A 22,051-nucleotide genomic window follows, 5' to 3' on the forward strand; every position below is an offset into this window, starting at 1 on the left:
GAAACATTGAGAAGGGGGTGGAAATTTGATGTACTGTGAATAACGGCCAGATCTTTAAAAAGAAGGAGGGGGTGCTGGCAGAAACCCAGCTGCACTGGTACACTGTACGCCCAGCTGCCTTTGCCCTTGAGCTTTTATTTCTTGGGGATGGGGAGGGCAAAAAAGTTTGCCGTGGACACTGGCTTCTGTTTGAGCAGGAAGTGGGGAGCCAGTGATCCCAGAGGGGACTTCAGTATCAGAACATATGCTTTGGTGGCCTCAGCAGAGCTGGCCTAGGCAGGCTTTCAGGTGGCACTCGGCTTTATGGCCTGCAGATAAGGCCCCTTCATCTGGGTCAGACTTAGCAAATAAAAATATAGGACACTCAATTAAGTTTGCATTTCGTATAAACAGTGAAGAAGTTCCTAGTGTAAGTATGTCCCAGTTCTATGTGGCTTCCCTATCTGGGCTTGCCTCTGCAAGCCAGAGTACTTGCTGCCCAGAGACCTTCAGGCCTGCCACGGGCTGCCGGGAGCTCTCTAGTGGAACTGGATTACCCTGATTTTGTGCATTGTTTGTGCTTGTGTGGGCATCGGAAATTACAGTGAGATACGCAGTTTTGAAGAGCTCAGCAGGCAGCTGAGCGGGATAATGTGGGCCCCAGTTGACCTCAGTGTCTGTCATCTACTGTGTGTTTTTCAACCAGGAATTTCAAATACTTTGTATTTTGGAAAGAAAGGAAAGAGGCAAAGTACAGCCTTTTCTCACTTGATCAGTAACTTGTGTTAGAAACTCAGTGGGGAGAATTCTTTGCGTTTTTCAGTTGACTGATTATTTTCCTTTTTTTCGTTTTTGCTTTTCTCAAGTCACTCTGTGTGGTGCTTGTGGGAGAAGGGAGAGGGTGGGAGAGTGTTGGTGGATGTGTTCTGCATGTTCCTTTCTGTACAGTAACTTGTGCATTTACTCCGTTTAGGATGGTTCCTTCACCACCACCCCTCTCTGTAGCCAGTAAATTTCTGGAATGTTCTCCCAGAGTGCCATGTGCCCCCTTTGTTCAGTCCTTCAGTGGAGCAGAAACCTTTCTCAGGCCTTTCCTGGGAATATCCTTAGCTGAGGCACAGCCTGGGGGCTCCTCAGAAGGTGACAGAAGTGCCTCTACCTGGCCTCGGAGGTTAATGAGCCAGGCCTTCCTCTTCACTCCCTGCAAAGAAGGCTCCTAAGGCTTATCCAGTCCCTGGGTCTGCGAAGTCCCCAGAGGTCTCTGTAAGTACAGGACTCCCATCCCAGCTCTGAATTTGTGCTTTCTCCCCATGAGCTTGAGAATTCTGGGGGGAAAGGTCAGATTCTGGCTGCAGGTGTGGTGGGACAGTAAGTCAGAAGCATTCTGGTGATAAACCCAGCATGCGGCATGCATTCTGGGACTGGAAACAGCTAAGATCTGTAACCCCTTATTTTAGACCTTCAGTGGAAAGCATTTTAAATGGAGGTTGAGAGCCACTTATTGGCCTTGGGGAAGGAGAGCCGGAATTTGGGGGCCATGTTTTGGTGGGGTGGCAGAAGAGGCTTGGTCCTGACCTTGGAACAGATGTCTCCTGCTCTCTTAGACAGTAGCTGCCTGTGCTTTTGACCAGGGCAGGTGTTTTCAGGATCTGGGGAATGGGGTTCTGCTCGAGGACGTGCAGATGGCTAAGGGGGTAGGGTGTTCATATCTCTCCACCTAGAGACCCACCCTATCACGGTGATGGCAGGTCAGCTGCCCAGTGGCCTGTGTGCTATCCCTGAAGGGGCTCCACAAAAGAGTTTCAGCCCCTCCCTTTGCCTGGGGCCTTCAGCTTGTGCTGGCATCTGAGAGGCCATTTCCTGATGAGTCACCCGGGAATCTGGGCCTCAGACCCCATCAGCCGGTTTAATGGCCTCCTGTGGGACTGCACAGCACCTCCTGGAGCTGGGGCTGGCAGCCTGTGGCTCTGGAGGGGAAACTGTCGGGCTGGGAATGGTGGCGAGAGGGCCTCTGGGGGTAAGGGTGGCCCTGTTTATTTGGGTTTCTTTTTTTTTTTTTTTTTTTTTTTATTTGAGACAGAATTTTGTTCTTGTTGCCCAGGCTGGAATGCAATGGTGCAATCTCAGCTCACCGCAACCTCCGCCTCCCAGGTTCAAGTGATTCTCCTGCCTCAGCCTCCCAAGTAACTGGGATTACAGGCATGTGCCACCATGCCCAGCTAATTTTGTATTTTAGTAGAGATGGGGTTTCTCCATGTTGGTCAGGCTGGTCTCGAACTCCTGACCTCAGGTGATCCACCCACCTTGGCCTCCCAAAGTCCTGGGATTACAGGCGCGAGCCACCACACCCTCACGTTTCTTAAGAGCTGAAGGCTTTTCAGTTGGGTGAGGATTCTTTCTGGGTCCTCAGTTAAAACCATTAGAATGCCACCCAAATGGCAAAAGAAGAAGACAAAGTTAAGCCCATTGGTCCCCCCAACATGAGTGACACCTCAGCTGTTCCTGGAAATGGCCAGGTTTGCATGGAAGCCCTGAAAAGCAAACAGCCACAGAGAAAGATGAGGACTGATGGTGGGAAGTGAGGCCCAGAAGCTGGGAAAGCTGCCTGCTGCCAGTGCTGTTGCGGGGAGAGACATTTTCGTTGGAGAGGTTGGCTGGAAATTCTTTTTCCTCAGTTTTCCCAAATGTGTCCTTCCCATAGCCCCAGTCTAGAGGCAACACCCCCACCACACCACTGACCCTACCACACTCAGGGTGGGTCTCTGATCAGCTTGACAGAGCAGTTGGCTTGAATTTTTAGGAAAATTTGAACCAAACCAAAAAGGACACTTTTTTTCTTCAAAAACAGACGTTTAAGATGTGGCCCTCTGGTGGCTGGCAGCTGTCAGTGGCATCAGAAAGCACAAGAACGTCAGACTTCCTTGAAAACTAAATTCTGAAAGGGTCTTCTCAACAGCGGGAGGCGGAGGATGGGAAGAGGGAAAGGTAAGGAACATGGAATGACCATGCCCTGGCCGGAGGGAGCAAGTCCTGGCCAGGCAGTTGCCCTGCACCGCAAGGCTTCAGAGCTTGGGAGCTGTGAGTCCTTCCATTGCTGTGAACCAGTTTGCTCTTGTAGGAAGCAGGCACGCCAGTTTCTACTCCATCAGGCCACTGGGAAGAGGAAGTTAAAACCTGTTGCCTGTCGCACAGGGGGCTCTCCATAAATAAATGTTCATTGTGGCCACCCAGCTCCCTGCCTTGTGCAGACGGTCTCCAAGACTGTAGGCACGTCCTCCACCACTGGGCTTCTGCCCTTCAAAACAGGGCCTGCACATGGGTGCAGGTCAAATCCATGATTCCCACCTCAGGGATGCCTTTTTTATTTTTTATTATTATTTTTTTTTTGGCAAGAGACAAAATTAGGTCAACATTGATGAGCCAAAACTTTGCTAATGGGGAAAGACATTGACAAGTCAAGTTCAACTTGCGGTTCCTGTTTCTTTAGGAACTGCTAAGTGGAGAATGCAGTTCAAGAAATGTTTAAGGGTCTACCTCATGCCAGGCATTATTCTAGACACAGGGTCACAATGGTGAACTGAATCAAGATCTCTGCCCTCAAGGAGCTTCCTTCTTAGTGGAGTGTGAGACAATAAGGGGCCTCTTCCTATAAGGGTCCCTCCTTCCAGGCTGGCTCAAGAGCTTCACTCATCCTTTCAGCACCCACCATGGCCCTTGAGGCAGGGTCCCATTCTGTCACCTTGGTTGGAGTACAGTGGCGCGATCTTGCCTCACTGCAACCTCCGCCTCAGGAGCTCAAGCGATCCTCCCACCTCAGTCCTCTGAGTAGCTGGGACTACAGGCACGCGCCACCACATCCAGCTAATTTTTATGTATTTTTTGTAGAGATGGGGTTTTGCCATGTTGCTCAGGCTGGTCTTGAACTCCTGGACTCAAGTGATCTGCCAGCCTCAGCATCCCAGAGTACTGGGATTATAGGCGTGAGCCACCGTGCCTGGCCCACTATGGGGTGATTTCTGAGACTAAGGTGCCATCTCTGCTTTCTGCGGTTCACTGTGTGGTTGGGGAAAGGAGAAAAGCAGGTTATGTCCATGTGCACACAGACACACCATAATCAAATAGGAAGCCTTAAGAAATGCCACCAAGAGCCTGGCATGGCGGCTCACACCTGCAATCCCAACATTCTGATGGCCGGGGCAGGAGGATCACGGGAGCCCAGGAGTTTGAGACCAGCTTGGGCAGCATGGTGAAACCCTGTCTCTATTAAATGTATATATACAAAAATTAGCCAGGTACGGTGGCATGAGCCTGCAGTCACAGCTACTTGGAATGCTGAAGCAGGAGATCGCTTGAACCTGGGAGGCAGAGTTCAAGGCTGCAGTGGGCCAACATTGAGCCACTGCACTTCAGCCACTTCAGCAGCCCCTGTGACAGAGCAAGACCCTGTGTCAAGAAAAAAAAAACCCACAAGGAAGGGCCATATAAAGGGGAAAGATTCTGGCTGGGGATGCAGGGGCTGTCTGCAAGTGACCAAGATTCAGACCTACAGAGATGGGAGAACACTGGGGGGGTGTGGCCATCCTGCTAGCCCAGGATGCAGGGACCCCCCCCCCCAGGTCCCCTCGGCCTGGCCACAGCTGGCCTGCTTCATATGCCCCAGCAGTGTCATGTAGCTGTTAATCTCTCCCATGACCCTGAAGCAGGAGAAACAGCAAGACTCAGGTGAGTTGAGGGGCCTGCCAGAGGTCCCAGGCCTCATGTTCATCCCTTACCTGGCCAAGCAGAAGCCTGACTCTAGGGCATCTCCCTTGTTCAAGAGGTAAGTATGTGGTGGGTATGGAGGGGACCTGGGGTATATGTGGCCTGTGAGGCAGAGAGATGAGTCAGGGGTGGTCTGACTTGGGGACACATACTTGTCTGTGCAAACCAATAATTATAAGGTTACCTGTTGTCCTTGGGCAATTAATCCAGCACAAAAGGGCTGGTAGCCAGTGCATGTATTCCTGTGTCTAACCAGGAGAGAAAAAGCTCTTTAAAAGCCTTTTACAACATGAAAGATAACTTAAAAAAAAAAATTTTTTTTAGATCAGCAATCCCTTTATCAAGAAGAGCCAGATTCTGTGCTGGACACAGCCTTAGTTAACGTCTTCTTCCCTCTAGCTCCGCGCCAGCTCTGCAGTTCATATCACTGGCTTCATCTTAGAATCACCCAAGGAGTTTCGCCGCTACTGATTTTAAGGCCCTGCCCCTGAGCTTCCCACTTAACTGGCCTGGGGAGGGGCTGAGGCACTGATTCTTATTTTGTAAAAGTTTCCCAAGTGATTTTCATGCCCTGCTAGGGTCAGGAACCATTGCTGTGACTGAAGCAGGGAGTGATGAAGTAGGCCTCTGGACCTTTCTAAATGTGAAAATCCCCCAAACCCCTTCCTCAACACAGATTTTCATACAATGTCTGAGACGTACTAAATAGGAAGATACAAATTCTATCTGGTTAGGGAAAAACATGCACCACGCCAAGTCCCATTGGGTCACCTTGCCCACTCTATACCCATCAAGGTCAAAGCCAACCTAGCCGCCGTCCAATGTGGTTTTTAATGTTGGGATGTTAACCATTAAAAATGGTATCAGAGGCTGGGCACGGTGGCTCAGGCCTGTAATCCCAGCACTTGGGGAGGCCTAAGCAGGCGGATCACTTGAGGTCAGGAGATCGAGATCAGCCTGGCCAACATGGTGAAACCTAGTCTCTACCAAAATACAAAAAAATTAGCCAGATGTGGTGGCGTGCGCCTGTAATTTCAGCTACTCGGGAGGCTGAGACAGGAGAATGGCTTCACAGATTGCAGTGAGCCGAGTTTGCGCCACTGTGCTTCAGCTGAGCAACACAGTGAGACTCCCTCTCAAAAAAAAAAAAAAAAAAAAAAAAATGGCATCAGATAAAGAGCATCATTGTGTGTGAGGGGCTAGGGGGCACATTTTTCAGGAAGTCACAAGTGAATGAGCACTTGACAGCTCTGGTTGGAACCCAGGAACCCTGATCAAAGATACTCTTTCCCAGTGTCTGGCTGCCCCTGGCCTTCCCGCATCCTCCACTGGCAGGTGCACTGAATGGGCTTGTCCTGAGCCTCTTCAGTGCACAGTGCTGCCACTAACTGCAAGCTCCTTCCAGGTAAGGAGCCGACTTCTGTTCCCCAGACCACCCCTCAAACTTCCACTGTGGGGCTCCATACCCTGCAGGACCTGCACCGAGCCAGAGCACGAAGGTCCACCGTGGCCCCAGCCTGGAGTGCAAACTCCCCTTGGAGGCAAGCCCCAGTGTCTTCTTGCATCTGAACCCTGGGGTGTTGGGTGACCACTGGCAGAAGATCCTTTAGAGCTCTGCTGGGGGATGGTAAGGAGGTCAGCCACTTATTTCAGGTATTTGGCGGAGAGTCAACCAGATGATGTTGGAGAGCCTCTGGATACTGAGCTTCTAGGACTCTGAACGTTCTCTGCTTTTACATGCATGCAATGCCTGTCAAGGTCTGAGCTCTGATGACTCTAAAAGCCAACTCTCTGCATTTCTGCTTTTGGACCTGAGCTCCTCCTCTTCCCACTCCTCCCTCTGCCTCAACTTCTAAAATTAAAAGAAACCAACAAAAACGTTAGCAGCTGCCCTTACCAAAAAGCACTGCCTTAAACAAGTAGAGGATGACTGCGTTTTCTCCCACCTTTCTTTTCTGGTAGCTTAAGGGCTAGAACCAAAACAAATAAACAAAAAGTTTGTATTTGCAGAGCATTATTAATGTCCTCCAAAATGCTGCTTTCACAAATCCCCTCTTAGTATCATCAGAAAACCCATGACTGGGTAGAATTATCTCCATTTGACCTAAAAGCACCAGGTTAGAAAGTAGGCTGAACAGATCTCAGCCAGGCCTCTCCGCTCACATCCTTCCTCACTCCCTGGACTGGGCCTGGCTTGAGGGAGTGGGTTGGGGAGCTTAGCTTTCAAAAGCAGCTCTGCGATTCTAGGCCTCCTGGTTCTGGTAGCAGGAGCAAGTCATAGGCCCCTAGACTCCAAAAATATCCATTAAAGAGTGTTCTGATTTGAAGTCTACCTGTGGAATTCAAAATGGAACAGAATGATCATGTTTCTCCTTTTGCTTTCAAGAAAAAAAGAATAGGTTTCCAATGAAATTTGAAAATGAAAGGCTGGCCGGGCACAGTGGCTTACGCCTGTAATCCCAGCACTTTGGGAGACCAGGGCAGGTGGATAACTTGAGCTCAAGAGTTTGAAACCAGCCTGGGCAACAAGACCCTATCTCTACAATAATTTTTAAAAAAATTAGCTGGGTGTAGTGTAGTCGCAGCCTGTAGTCCCAGCTACTCGGGAGGCTGAGATGGAAGGATCGCTTGAGCGTGGGAGGTGAGGCTGTGGTGAGCTGTAATCCCGCCACTGCACTCCAGCCTTGGTGACAGAGTGAGACCCTGTCTCAAAAAAAAGAAAGGTCAATGATAGTGAAGACAATGGGTTGGAGTCCTTGGTTTCTTGGGAGAGCACATTGGCAGAGTCATCAGGGTGGAGGAACATATGCTTGTGTCTGTTATTACAGGGCTGAATTTTTATTAGAATTACTGCTCCAGTTTGTGTCGATGCAGCAGGGCTGAGCTCCAGCTAAACCTGCATGGACAGATAAAGGGTTGACGGGATTTATTTATTTACTTGTTTATTTATTTATTTATTTATTTATAATGAGAAGACGAAGAGGGGAAGAAAGTAAATCTCACTCTTTTATCAGGTAATGACTACTGATCATGATTGCACTTTCTGCCTTGGCTGCCAGGAAGCTCCAGACTAACATTGGACTTTGTCCTTCTTAAATAATTGCTTATCTATTTGCTTTTTGTGTCATCTGCCTCTACCCTGGTACAAGCCAGAGGAAATCATCCTCTCTCTGAACCCATGTAGCATTTATCCAGGGGTTTATGTATTCCTGCCTTGGCTTGTGGCTATTTGTTGGCCTTACCTCCTCTGATGAATGGTATGTTCCTGAGGACTATGGCCATGCCTTATCCTTCTGTGTGCCCTTCAAAATAGCCAGATTGTGTTTAATGCATATCTATAAGTGTGGAATGAATGTTGGCTAGATAGGATTTTGTTTTGTTTTGTTTTGTTTTGTTTTTAAGTCTGTCCATGAAGAAAAGGAACTAGGAGTTACTCCTTTTTTTTTTTTTTTTTTTTTTCTTTTGAGACAAGATCTCAGATTAGAGCCCGGCAAACACAGTTCACTGCAGCCTCAACCTCCTGGGCTCAAGTGATCTTCCCACTTCAGCCTCCCAAGTAGCTGGAACCACAGGCATGCACCACCATGCCTGGCTAATCTTTAAATTTTTTTGTAGAGACAGGATTTCTCTATGTTGCCCAGGCTGGTCTTGAACTCCTGGGCTCAAGCAATCCTCCCGCCTCAGCCTCCCAAAGAGCTGGGATTACAGGCTTAAGCCACCACCCCTGGTTGGGAGTCCTTCCTTTAACAATGAAAATGTCTTAACTCATTATGTATGTTTCCTTGTTGGCTTTAGCTATCGAGAGCTTCAAGTACTTTACTGTCCAACTGCTATAACATTGTCCAGGTAGAGGACCAAGACTGCAATAGACACACCTGTGGGCTCCTCAAGGCTCAATTTCTTTCTTGCTTTTTTTTTTTTTTGAGATGAGAGTCTCACTCTGTCGCCCAGGCTAGAGTGCAGTGATGCGATCTCGGCTCTCTGCAACCTCCACCTCCTGGGTTCAAGCGATTCTGCTGCCTCAGCCTCCCGAGTAGCTGGCATTACAGGTGCCTGCCACCATGCCTGGCTAATTTTGGTATTCTTAGTAGAGATGAGGCTTCACCATCTTGGCCAGGCTGGTCTTGATCTCCTGACCTTATGATCCACCTGCCTCAGCCTCCCAAAGTGGTGGGATTACAGGTGTGAGCCCCTGCACCCGTCCTCAAGGCTCAATTTCTTGGTCCTGGTTGCTGGAGAGGTTGCAGTCCAGCCTCTGGCTTCCCAGGCCTTCCCAGTGCCCTGTACCTCCATTGTTTCTCTGCACCCCCTGCATTGTACAGGTTTTTTTTATGTGTGTTCCCCTCTTCCCCACGAGCATCAAGTCTGTGAGCCCTTGTGGGCAGGGACCCAGATTCCACCCTATGCACACCTGGGCCCTGGTGCCATACTGGCCTGGGGCAGCCATTGGTTGGGGAAGATGTTGTATGGGTTCATCACTGTCTCAAAACCAGAGGAGCCACACCCCAGAGGAGGAAGCCGGCGGAGTTCTGGTATCGTTGCTGCAGCTGGTGTTGTGAATCAGGCCGACGAGCAGCGCATCCTCTTACCCGGCTATTTCACGACACCAGGGTTGCATCATACCCATCCTCTCCAGGCGAGCCTCGTGGGACCGGGCCGGACGCAAGGACCTGGGGATGGGGTTGGGGTGGGAGTCTGTGTGAAAGCTTGTCCTCTGCAACCTGCTGGATCTCAGCCCAGACTGCTCCTCAGAATCACCTGGCAGCTTTCAAAAAGCTCTGATGTTTGCCCCTCACCTCCTCTTGCTCAGGTCCACAGAATCTCCAGGGTGGGGCCCTGGAATCAGCATTTGTTAGAGGTTCCAGTGTGATGCCGAAGTCTGTGAGTAGTCAAGGGTGGGCCCTGGAACTCATAGCCAGGGTCACTGTCTGTTCCAGCCTGACTGTTGTCATAGCCTTCACCTGGCCCTCCCTGACCCCATTTCTTTCTGTCTTGCACCGTTCACCACACCACTGCTGCCCTGGGCCAGCTTTTCAGAAACAAATGGGGCCTGAGACCCCAGGACAAAGGACAGGCTTCTTACCCTGGCCTTCAAGGCCTTCCATCAGGGTTCTCTACTTGGAAATGATACAATCATTTCCTCCTTGGAGCTCTCCTGGGTCCCTCCTTCCTTTGAACCCTGCCCCACACAAATCCACACAAATGCTGGTTCTGTTGGCTCTGCCTTCAGAATCTATCTCAGCTCCCAACCCTTCTCACCATCCTGCCATCCCACAGCTATTCCCCAAGCCTGGCCATCACTCTCATGTACCTGCAGTGGTCTCTGACTAGCTTTTGGGGTTATTTTGTTTGTTTGTTTGTTTGTTTGTTTGTTTTGAGATGGTGTCTTACTCTGTTGCCCAGGCTAAAGTACAATGGGGAGATCTTGGCTCACTGCAACCTCCACCTCCCAGGTTCAAGCAGTTGTCCCACCTCAGCCTCCCGAGTAGCTAGGTTTACAGGCACCCGCCATCATGCCCAGCTAATGTTTGTATTTTTGTGGAGACGGAGTTTCATTGTGTTGGTCAGGCTGGTCTTGAACTCCTGACTTCAGGTGATCTGCCTGCCTCAGCCTCCCAAAGTGCTGGGATTACAGGTGTGAGCCACTGTGTCTGCTGACTAGTCTTACCTAGCCCTTCTCCCTCAGCCCATTCTCCAGACAACAGCCAAAATGAGCTTGTAAAAATAAACCTGACCATTGTAGAATAGAATAGGACACTTCTAACCCTGGCCTATAAGGCTACATGTTCCCTTTTACATGTCTCCAACGCCAACTCCTTGGTCCCTCTGCTCCAGCCACACAGGCCTCCTTGCCAGTCTTGAAGCCCACACCACAGTCCTGCTACAGGGCCTTTGCATATGCTGTGTCCTCATCTGGAACCCCTGTGTTCATACCCGCTCACATGTGGGTGGCTCCTCATTGTTGAAGCTTGGCTCGAATTTCTGATTCTCAAAGAGGCCTAATGTACCCTTCCTAAGAAAAAAACTTTGTTTTCTTAACAGCACTTATCACTAAATGTATTATAACAATTGCTTGTTTATTTACTGTCTCTCCCATTAGAATGTGAGCTCTAGGAGGGCAGGGTCTGTGTCTTGTTCCCTGTGGTGCCTTCCTTGCCTAGCACAGGGCGTGGTATGCAGTAGGCACTCAATAAACGCAGTGGAGTGAAGAAACAATTAGATCCCTTTTAGCTTCATCTCCCACCATTTCTTCCCTCCTCTCCCCACCCCACAGCACTATGTGGGCCTCAGTCCCACTGCCTCTTCCCCTGCGCTGACCACACCCCTCCTGAGCTCCTTTCCCTCCTCTCCCCTGTCCTCATCTCCCCTCCATCCTCACCCACACACCTACCCTCCCCTCTCCCCTCCTTCCTCTGGACAGCCTTCCTCCTCTGCTGGCCAGTTGCATGATCTCCTTGCTGGTCTGTCTGCCGGGTTAGGCTGTGAGGTTCAGTGCTTGGTACACAGGAGGAACACAATAAATGCCGAGTTGCCTCTGTAGCCGCAAAGACAGGAGGCCCTGAGATTCTGAGGTTGCAGCAGGGGCTTCTGTCCTTAGCGTTTCAGGACCTGCATCTGGGGTTTCTGCTTCTCCGGTTTCCTGACAGCTGAGTTTCTGTTTCTTCACTGCTCCTGTTCTGTCTGAGATCCAGGAGATCCGAAGGGCCCACTGCACTCAGCCAGGGCCGAGGGATGCCTGGCACTGGTAGAGGAGGCATTTCCATTTTGCTGCTGCAAAGCTGAGGTTCACCCAAGTCAGTTTCATGCTCAAAGTCACACAGAAACGGCCAGAACTGAGACTCTTTGCAGCCAAATCAAGGGCTTTGCTCCAGTCACATAGAACCTCAGATCAGAAGGGCCTGGCCCATGGGTTCTCCTGGAAGCCAGAGTCCTGAAAGATAGGGACTGTTTGACCTAGCACTGCATCCCCACTGACCATCAAAAAGAGTGCCTCTGTAAACATTTCTGAAATTGATTAAATTCCATCCAAATGCAACTTCCCCTTCCTGGGGGTCTGTGCTTCGGGACAAGGTGTCTGACAGTCTCTCAGCATGTCCTGTTGATGAGTCCTTCGAGGGGACCTGCTAAAACCCTATCTTACCCCATGGAGAGGCAGAGGGGCAGAAGAGGTTTCTTGAAGAAGCAAATGTCCCCCTGCAGAACAGAAAGGGACTTTGGAGCTGAACAGGCAAGGGTTTTCTGGAGGGAGGAGCGAGTGACTTGCCCAAGGTCACCCTTGGCAAGCACAGTCAGGGCCCCTCACTCTGCCCAGGGCTACAGCGCTGCTGGAAACCAGCCCGGGCCCCTTCAGGCTCCTTCTTCTGTGAGATCTTAATCAGGAATTTTCCACAGCTGCCCAGGGACAGGGTGTGTAGGAATGGTGTGAGCGGATAAAGGGCAGCTGTGATTTTCTCCAGACAAATGGCAGTTTAAGAGGGAGATGAGCGATAAGATCTGCCCCGAGGGCCCCATGGGAGGGACTGAGCGGAGAGAGGCCTCCACAAATCCTCTCCCCTAACAAAGCCAGGGTGGGGCCCTCAAGCCTTCAGCCCCACTGGCAGATGCCTCTCTGAGGAGGGGCTGGGAATCCAGGGAAGTTGGTAGGGAGGCCTGTGGGTCATTAAGCGGTGCCCTGAGAAGATTTAAAAATTAACATCTATGGTAAATGTATAAGCTTTGCAAAAAAAAAAAAAGTGCACAGTGATCGTAACCTTTGGGGTTTGTCATTGAGGTCCTGTTATCCTCAGCTCACCTCTAGATGCGAAACTAGAGGCTGAATGCTGAGCTGAGAGGGCCTGTGGAGTGGCCAGTTTCATCAGCCCTGCTTGGGGTCATTCTGTCAGCCAGGGATTTCCACGGAGCCATCCTTTGCCGTCTTTGCTTCTGCGTCCCCTTCATAATTCAACAAGCGTTTGTTGAATACCCACTCTGTACTGTTTTGTTGCCTGGGATTATCACTGAGCAAAACAGGGCCAGATCCCTGCCTTTGTGAGTCTAACAAGGTGGATAAAATTTCTGTCTCCTCCCCAGAAAAGTGCACTGACGTATGAAAACTTATCCATGATTGTGTGGGACTCCTAGACCCTCATCTTGGAGGTGGACTGCCCAACAGTGTTTGCTGCCCTAACATAGGCTGAGCATTTCACCTACCCGTTCTGCCTGGCCCTACAGCTGAGTAGGTACACCTGCCCCCAGTACCGCTGGACAAGGAGTAAGAGGGTTAGTAAGGGGGAAAGAGTGAGCCAGCCAGGCCTTCCTGTGAGTTCTCAATCACCCAGTGCTGACTTGCTGTTGGGGGTCATGGAGCCCTAAGGATTTTGACCACTGTGGAGCCAGTCCTGTGGGGGACCTGTGTGAACTCTGTAAGCCCAAGTCTAAGAGGCAGGGCTAGGGAGGGAGAGGAGGCGTGTCCCTCCATATCCCTCCCAAGGATGACCAGAGCCAGAGCATAAGCCAAGCTCAGGTGGCTAGAGCTGGCGATGGCCTTTCTATCCCCTGCCTCCAGGAAGAGCAACTTATTCTCTAAGAATCAGGTCAGGGGTCCCCTCCTCCAGGAAGCCTTCCCTGGCTGTCCCTACTCTGAGCCTCCTCCAGGGACATCTCTCCCATTGCTACCCTCACTACACAGCTGGGCTGATCTGTTTCCACACTGATTTCCCGAACGAACACGGCAGCTTCGTGAGCATGGGCACAATGCCCACCATGGGTGTCCTTGGCTCCTATCGCCACCCATGGCATGGTGGGTGGTCAGTAAAGGTTTGTTGGGTGAATGGCAGCAAGATGGGAAACTCAGCAGAGGTGACAAAGAGATCAGTGATTTTCTTGTGAGCCACTAGGTCACCCCGCTTCTGAGTAGCAGACTCCAAGATAGGGGACTGTGTGCAGGGCATTCAACAGGGAGCCTCTTGGGGTCAGTCCTTGTGGGTAGAAGGGAAGGAAGCAGGACTGGACAGAGGGAGAAGTGAGCTTCGGTGTATACCCAAAGCCTCAGCTGGGGCAGGGTGCCAGGTCTTTATACCCATATCCGTCAGTCATTGAATGCTGGCCTCTGAGAGGAAAGGTGACCACAGGTGAGGCCAGCACCATAGGGGCTGACACTGAGAGCCCTCATAACAGCTGGGAAAATATGCCCTCCATTGCTGGCGACACATCAAGTGTGTGCCCACTAACTCATCTCTCAAGACCCTGACCCAGCTCTTTCATCCCCTGACAGCTCAAATTTCAACCACTACCTCCCTGCAATGGCTTAGGCACCTCTGGTAACGAGAGTGCTGCTCCCATGCCACCAGCATTCAAGGTGTGGCCTCAGAGTGCTGGCAAAAGTGGTCCTGACCTGGTCCAGCACTGGTAGGGGGACTGCTCTTATGGGAGCTGGGGTGCCTTGTCTGGGATGCTTTCAGAAACCAGGAAAGGCGCTGGCTCCCCAGGCTTTATAACCCAATGGCCCTGCAGGCAGAGCCCAGGGAAACCCACACTTTGGGTGATGCCTAGGGGCCCTGGAGGCCACCGGCTGGTCCCAAGCCCCAGGGCTTGTCAGTCTATTGGTGGATATGGATTACAATTCTGACCTGCTGAACTCTGGTTTGAAGTTACTTGTAAATATACTGAGATGTCTCTGGAGGGACACATAGACATTGGGAGACAGGTTGGAGCTAGAGAGACTAACTCTGGGTGTGTGTGTGTACATCTTTTTTTTTTTTTTTTTTTGAGGCAGAGTCTCACTCTGTCGCCGGGGCTAGAGTGCAGTGGCCGGATCTCAGCTCACTGCAAGCTCCGCCTCCCGGGTTTACGCCATTCTCCTGCCTCAGCCTCCCGAGTAGCTGGGACTACAGGCGCGCGCCACTTCGCCCGGCTAGTTTTTTTGTATTTTTAGTAGAGACGGGGTTTCACCGTGTTAGCCAGGATGGTCTCGATCTCCTGACCTCGTGATCCGCCCGTCTCGGCCTCCCAAAGTGCTGGGATTACAGGCTTGAGCCACCGCGCCCGGCCGTGTGTACTTCTTTTTAAATGTTATACCAGCTGGGTGCAGTGGCTCAGCTTGCAATCCCAACACTTTGGGAGGTGGAAGGCTGAGGTAGGAGACTCAGTTGAGTCCAGGAGTTTGAGACCAGCCTGGCTAACCAGGGTGGGGTGGTTGGGGTGACTTGAGACCCCATCTCTACAAAAAGTAAAAACAAATTAGCCAAACATGATGGTGTGTGCCTGTGGCCCCAGCTACTTGGGAGGCTGAGGTGGGAGGATTCTTGAGCTCTGGTGGGTGAGGCTTCAGTGAGCTGTGATTGTGCCACTGCATTCCAGCCTGGGTGACAGAGGAAGACCCTATCTCAAAAAAAATTATGTAATTCATCTATTCAAAACTACTAAATAATAATTTAAAATTTATTTTATTTTATTTTTTTGAGACAGAGTCTCTCTGTTGCCCAGGCTGGAGTGCAATGGCTCAATCTCAGCTCACTGCAACCTCTGCCTCCTGGTTCAAGCAATTCTCCTGCCTCAGCCTCCCAAGTAGCTGGTATTACAGGTGCCCTCCACTACGCCCAGCTAATTTATTTTTAGTAGAGACGGGGTTTCACCATGTTGGCCAGGCTGGTCTCGAACTCCCGACCTCAGGTAATCTGTCCGCCTCGGCCTCCCAATACTAAAAGTTTTTTTTTTTTTTTTTTTAGAGACAGAGTTTCGCTCTTGTTGCCCAGGCTGGAGTGCAATGGCGCAGTCTCGGCTCACAACAACCTCCGCCTCCTGCCTCCTGGGTTCAAGCAATTCTCCTGTCTCAGCCTCCCAAGTAGCTGGGATTACAGTCATGCGCCACCACACCCAGCTAATTTTGTATTTTTAGTAGAGACGGGGTTTCTCCATCTTGGTCAGGCTGGTCTCGAACTCCCGACTTCAGGTGATCCGCCCATCTCGGCCTCCCAAAGTGCTGGGATTATAGGCATGAGCCACCATGCCCCGCCTTAAATAAATTTTTTAAAACCAAATACTAATATGAGAGGTTTTTGAACTCTCATAGAGTAGGACCCATAGTGTGTCCTCAGGCCACCAGGCTATCTCTAGGATCCCTTATAGGACCCCTCAGGGTCTTCTCTGACAGCTGTTGCTTCTTGGGTCCTGGCTGGAGATCTCTGCTGCCCCCAGACTCAGAGGAGCCACTCCAGGACTCAGGGAGTGGCTGGCTTTGGGCCAGCCCAGCCCTGCAGATCCAAGGCGGGTCCTCTATCTCCATAATCAAATAGTGCTCTGCCTCCCGCCCTGTCTGGGGACCCTGCTCACCAGCCACAGGCGGTTTAGGCCAACCTCCCTGCCTCCTCCCCAGTGCAGACGCAGCCTATAAAACTACCCTATGTGTCCTTGCCGACCCTGGACACCCAGGCGACAATGGCAGAACTGCCCGCCACAGAGACCCCTGGGGACGCTACTTTGTGTAGCGGACGCTTCACCATCAGCACGCTGCTGAGCAGTGAGGAGCCCTCTCCACCAGCTGCCTGTGACAGCAGCCACCCCAGCCACCTGACCCACGGCAGCACCTTCTGCATGCGTACCTTCGGCTACAACACGATCGATGTGGTGCCCGCGTATGAGCACTATGCCAACAGCACCCAACCTGGGGAGCCCCGGAAGGTCCGGCCCACACTGGCCGACCTGCACTCCTTCCTCAAGGTAAGTGCTATCTCAGAAGACTGGCCACTTCCCTGCTGTGTGACCTCTCTGAGTCTCGGTTCTGTCATCTGTGCCATGGGGATGGAGGAGTGTCTTCTTCCTGGATTGAGAGGCCCCAGTGAAATAGTGAAGCTGCAGAACTCTGCACACATGTTGGAATGTATATTAGCCAATCACTAGAACCCCAAAGGTAGAGTGGGAGGCCTAGAGAGGTAATGAGCTTCCGGTGAGTAGAAGCATGCAAGCAGGTTGTACACACCTGAAAGAGATAGAGAAAGATGGGCCTGGGAAGGTTCACCTCAGAGAGGGGGCTCGCCAGGCTTGCTGCCTGGGAGGCTGGACTGTGAAGAGTGGAGGGCTGGAAACTGGATTGTCATGCCCCTTGTCTGGCCTCCCTTTTCCCATATGACAATTGGGCAGAATTGTTCTTTTTTCTTTTTCTTTCTTTTCTTTTCTTTTTCTTTTTTGTTTGAGACAGAGTCTGGCTCTGTCGCCCAGGTTGGAGTGCAGTGGTGCAATCTCGGCTCACTGCAACCTCCACCTGCTGGGTTCAAGTGATTCTCCTGCCTCAGCCTCCCAAGTAGCTGGGATTACAGGTGTGCACCACCATGCCCAGCTAATTTTTGTAGTTTTAGTAGAGATAGGGTTTTGCCACGTTGGTCAGGTTGGTCTTGAACTCCTGACCTCAAAGGATTCCCCCACCTTGGCCTCCCAATGCGCTGGAATTACAGGCATGAGCCACCACGCCCAGCCCAGAATTGTTCTTGATTCTGAAGCTAAGACTTGACAAACTGACAGGACTTTTCCCCACCCCAGAGCAAACCAAGACATGGCCCTTTGCTCCACACTGAGATGAAGTGCCAGGAAGAAAGCCCCAGAGGAGGGCATCAGTCACTTGGGGCACAAACCAGGAGACCTCCCAGTGCCCCAGAGGTAGAGGCCTGGTTTCAAGACCCAGCCCTCCAGGGACCAACTATGTGGCCTTGGGCAAGCTTTCATCTCTCCAGGGTGATAATAATCCTGTCCCCCGTTACAAGGCTGGGCAACTGCCTAATCACTTCCAAGACCACTGCTCTCCCAGGGGCAAGAGGTGTTATGAGCAGGAGCGCCCAGGACTCCCAGTCTCCTGTGGCATCTGATCTTGGCTCACTGCAACCTCCACCTCCTGGCTTCAAGAGATCCTCCTATGTCAGCCTCCCGAGTAGCTGGGACTACAGGTGCACGCCACCATGCCTAGCTAATTTTTGTATTTCTTAGTAGAGACAGGGCTTTACCTTGTTGCCCAGGCTGGTCTTGAACTCCTGAGCTCAAGTGATCCACCCACCTTGGCCTCCCAAAGTGCTGGGACTACAGGCATGAGCCACCGCTCCTGGCCTAGGGAGCATTTTAAAAGCCCCTCAAGCAGCTCAACACCCAGTGGGCTGAGGGGCCAGGGGGTGCCCGGTATGGGGCACAGTGGTGCAGGTCAGTGGGTTGGATGCAGAGTCGCCGTCCCTAGCACCCCTACCTGCCTGACTCGTGGTCTCTGGACTGCCAGCAGGAAGGCAGACACCTGCACGCCCTGGCCTTTGACAGCCGGCCCAGTCACGAGATGACTGATGGGCTGGTGGAGGACGAGGCAGGCACCAGCAGCGAGAAGAACCCTGAGGAGCCCGTGCGCTTCGGCTGGGTCAAGGGGGTGATGGTGAGTGGGGTGTGGGTGCTGCTTGAGGTCCAGAAATGGGGGTGAGGTGGCAGAGCTCCATCCAGGCTCAGCTCTGACTCTCAGGCCCTGGTGGGGCTTCAGTTTCCCATCTGTACAATGAATTCAGTGAGTTAATAGATCAATAGATAATAGATTAATGCCTGCCAGGAAGTAATTAGAAGAAACTGTATTTCCCTAAAAGCCACCAGGGGCTGCACTAAACACACAATTCCATAAATGTGTTTTTCTCCTCCATGAAGGGAACGAAAAGGTTTGCTGTAGTGTAGAGCAGGATTAAGTTTCCAGACAGTAAAGAATCAAGTACATTTGGCTTTGGAGACATGATGGGACTTTACAGAGGGGATCTCATGGGATGTCGAAGGCTTTAGCCCTGCTCTGGGAGGCAGGAGGCTGGGGTTCTGATCTTAACGCTGCCAACTTGCTGTGCCTCTGTTTCTCCATCTGAACCACGAGCCCTCCCCGAACCCCATATGCTCATATTCAGAGCTGGGATCTCCCTCCCGGGCTGTGTTGCCAGAGACGGGAACGGCCCTGCAACTCAGTGGGACCAGCAACTACACCAGCCCCTCCCACCTGGAACCTTCAGCCTCCATCTTGGCCTTTGGCTTTGCTTTAAATTTGGAAGCTGAAGTCACAGGCCCCTGAGCTCTGATATCTGCTTGTACATGGGCCACTGGCTCACCTGGCATTTGCTGAGCTCCCTGTAAATGCCAGGCTCTGGATCAACTGCTGACCACTGGGGCCATGGTCGTGGCTGGCAGACACAGGATCCTGGGCTTGGGATGGATACAGTGAGGGGGGACAGAGCTCGTAGCCCAGCGTCAGGCCTCAACAGGAGGGCAGGAAAATAGGTGGGAGGGATAGGTGGGTCTCTGGGTGCCTCTCACCCTCTTGCCCCATAGAACCAGACTTGGAACCTACTGACGTGGGTGAAGAAGGGACCCAGTTGTCCCCAGGGCCTAGGTGCCTGATACCCTGCCATAGCAAGGGACAAGGACTTGTTTGGCCTTGGGGTGTCCACCCAGGTGGCCTCTGACCCCCCTGTCCTCCCAGATTCGTTGCATGCTCAACATCTGGGGCGTGATCCTCTACCTGCGGCTGCCCTGGATTACGGCCCAGGCAGGCATCGGTGAGTGCCCTTCTGGGGAAGAGGAGGGAGGGCCTGCCTGAATCCTGTTCTTCCCAGGCCCCGAGGTTGCAGGATTAAACTTGAGCTGCAGAGACCAAAGGGCCAGGCCTGCTCCTCCCTGGTGCCGTCTCGAGCCCCTGCAGTGACAGGGGTCGGGGGGGTGTGGCAGAGGCACACTGGACCTGGGGTCAGTAGGCCTAAGGGCTCTTTGCCCTCAGTAAGCCACTTAACCTCTCAGAGCTCATTTCTACCTCGAAGCATGCAGGTTAGAAAGTTGTCCTCTGGCCGGGCTCAGCGGCTCACACTTTGGGAGGCTGCAATCCCAGAACTTTGGGAGGCCGAGGCAGGTGGATCATGAGGTCAGGAGTTCAAGACCAGCCTGACCAACATGATGAAACCCCGTCTACTAAAAATATAAAAAAATTAGCCAGGCGTGGTTGGCGGGTGCCTGTAATCCCAGCTACTCGGAAGGCTGAGGCAGAGAATTGCTTGAACCTGGGAGGTAGAGATTGCAGTGAGCTGAGATCACGCCACTGCACTCCAGTCTGGGTGACAGAGTGTGAGACTCCGTAAAAAAAAAAAAAAAAAAAAAAAAAAAAAAAAAGCTGCATTCTGTAGCCTACAGCTGCTCTGTAGCCTGCTGTGTGACTTTGGGCAAGTTTCTTCACCTCTCTGAGCCCTGGATTCCTCATTAGGAAAATGAGGGTGATAATAGAACATACCTCATGGAGCTGTTGTGGGATTTACAGGATGCAGGTAAAAACAGCACAGATTTGGCTCCCAGAGGTGATCACGGAGTGGTAACTGCTACTTTATTTTTTATTATTAAACGAGGGTAGCTTCCCCCTCATGCCTAACAATCCAACAAATGCTGGCTCAAGGGCTCCTTGGCTATTCAGAGTATGGCAGGAGGTAGACAGAGACCCTTTTTTTTTTTTTTTTTTTTTTTTTTGAGATGAAGTCTCGCTCTGTCGCCCTAGGCTGGAGTGCAGTGGCGTGGTCTCGGCTCACTGCAATCGCTGCCTCCCAGGTTCAAGCAATTCTCTGCCTCAGCCTCCCAAGTAGCTGGGATTACAGGCATGTGCCACCACGCCCGGCTAATTTTTGTAGTTTTAGTAGAGACGGGATTTCATCATGTTGGCCAGGCTGGTCTTGAACTCCTGACCTTGTGAACCGCCCGCCTCGGCCTCCCAAAGTGACAAAGACCCGTTTTTCAGATGAGAAAACTGAAGCTCAGAGAAGGGAGATGAACATAGGTTGCATGGTGAATGAGTAGGCAAGCTGGGGCTCCTCCCCTTGGAAATGCCCTGCCTAAGCTTTGGGTGCTCCCTGCAGTCCTGACCTGGATCATCATCCTGCTGTCGGTCACAGTGACCTCCATCACAGGCCTCTCCATCTCAGCCATCTCCACCAACGGCAAGGTCAAGTCAGGTGGGCCATCCCCCTTCCCACCAAGGCCCTCCTCTCGTGGGCTGCTAATCCTGGGAACAGGACTCCCAACTTCCCCAACCCAATGGGACACCCAGCTGCTCCTGTGGTTCCAGGAGAGGGCTCTAGGCAAGCTGTCTACAACACGAGATGGCCTCAGCTGTCTCCTGCGCCGTGGGTCCCATGGCCACCCTCTCCTGGCCTCTGCCTGCCCCGAGTCTACCCCAGCGAACCGACTCCTCTGGTTTCATGGTTCCCGACTCTGCTCTGATAGGTGGCACCTACTTCCTCATCTCCCGGAGTCTGGGCCCAGAGCTTGGGGGCTCTATCGGCCTCATTTTTGCTTTCGCTAATGCTGTGGGTGTGGCCATGCACACCGTGGGCTTTGCAGAGACTGTGCGGGACCTGCTCCAGGTGAGGCCGGGGGCTGGACCCTGGGTAGAGGGATCCGGGTAGCCCACTGCACTGTCCTCCGCCCCATCTAGGCGGGGCCCTCCTGCTGCCCTGCCTGACTTCACCCATCAGGAACCACAGCCTGATCACTGTGGGTGAGAGTGACAATCTCACCAAATAAAGACCATTCCTTTCCCAGAAGTCCCCTTTGTGGGGGGTGGTGTGTGGCCTTTAGGGCCACATTGTCCAGGCCCATGCAGCAGCTGCTTTGTGGACTCGATGGCGGGGGTGGTGCTTGAGTTAACATCGTCCTAGAAGAGTGCACCCCACAGGAGGTGCCTCCTAGGTGGGCAGAGTCTGGGGGATGGGGAGTTCAGAGGGTGGCTTGCAGCCTGGCCCATTTTCCCTCCCCAGGAGTATGGGGCACCCATTGTGGACCCCATTAATGACATCCGCATCATCGGCGTGGTCTCCGTCACTGTGCTGCTGGCCATCTCCCTGGCCGGCATGGAGTGGGAGTCCAAGGTGAGGAGGCCATAGAGGAGGGGGACGTGGAGGTGGTCATGTAGAAAAGCGGGGGTCACCAGGCCTGGGCCCTCCCTGGTCCTCTGCCTTTTCTTTTTTTCTGTTTTTTTTTTTTTTGAGACGGAGTCTCGCTGTGTCGTCCAGGCTAGAGTGCAGTGGCCGGATCTCAGCTCACTGCAAGCTCCGCCTCCCGGGTTCACGCCATTCTCCAGCCTCAGCCTCCCAAGTAGCTGGGACTACAGGCGCCCGCCACCTCGCCCGGCTTGTTTTTTTGTATTTTTTAGTAGAGACGGGGTTTCACTGTGTTAGCCAGGATGGTCTCGATCTCCTGACCTTGTGATCCGCCCGTCTCGGACTCACAAAGTGCTGGGATTACAGGCTTGAGCCACCGCGCCCGGCCCTCTGCCTTTTCTTTTCTTTTTTTTTTTTTTTTT

At 52.1% G+C, this 22,051-nt stretch overlaps 1 protein-coding gene across 8 annotated transcripts in view; it reads left to right on the forward strand.

Moving 5' to 3' along the window:
- The first annotated feature begins 16,132 nt into the window (after positions 1-16,132).
- SLC12A3 (solute carrier family 12 member 3) overlaps positions 16,133-22,051 on the forward strand; it is a 48,933-nt gene continuing 43,014 nt past the window's right edge. For 5 of the 8 annotated variants that reach the window (XR_001886836.1, XM_017878802.1, XM_017878804.1 and 2 more), the window contains exons 1-6: positions 16,133-16,437; positions 17,975-18,121; positions 19,196-19,271; positions 20,607-20,702; positions 20,974-21,113; positions 21,507-21,617. Coding sequence is in view for 7 of the 8 variants with exons in the window: in XM_017878802.1 (XP_017734291.1) it covers positions 16,156-16,437; positions 17,975-18,121; positions 19,196-19,271; positions 20,607-20,702; positions 20,974-21,113; positions 21,507-21,617 (852 nt within the window). In the remaining variant the exon portion in view is untranslated. The remainder of the gene's footprint in view (positions 16,438-17,974; positions 18,122-19,195; positions 19,272-20,606; positions 20,703-20,973; positions 21,114-21,506; positions 21,618-22,051) is intronic. The other 3 variants (XM_017878803.1, XM_017878808.1, XM_017878809.1) reach the window with 1 other exon arrangement.

Source organism: Rhinopithecus bieti, unplaced genomic scaffold, assembly GCF_001698545.2.
Source record: "Rhinopithecus bieti isolate Rb0 unplaced genomic scaffold, ASM169854v2 scaffold_11161, whole genome shotgun sequence".
Taxonomy (NCBI): Eukaryota; Metazoa; Chordata; class Mammalia; order Primates; family Cercopithecidae; genus Rhinopithecus; species Rhinopithecus bieti.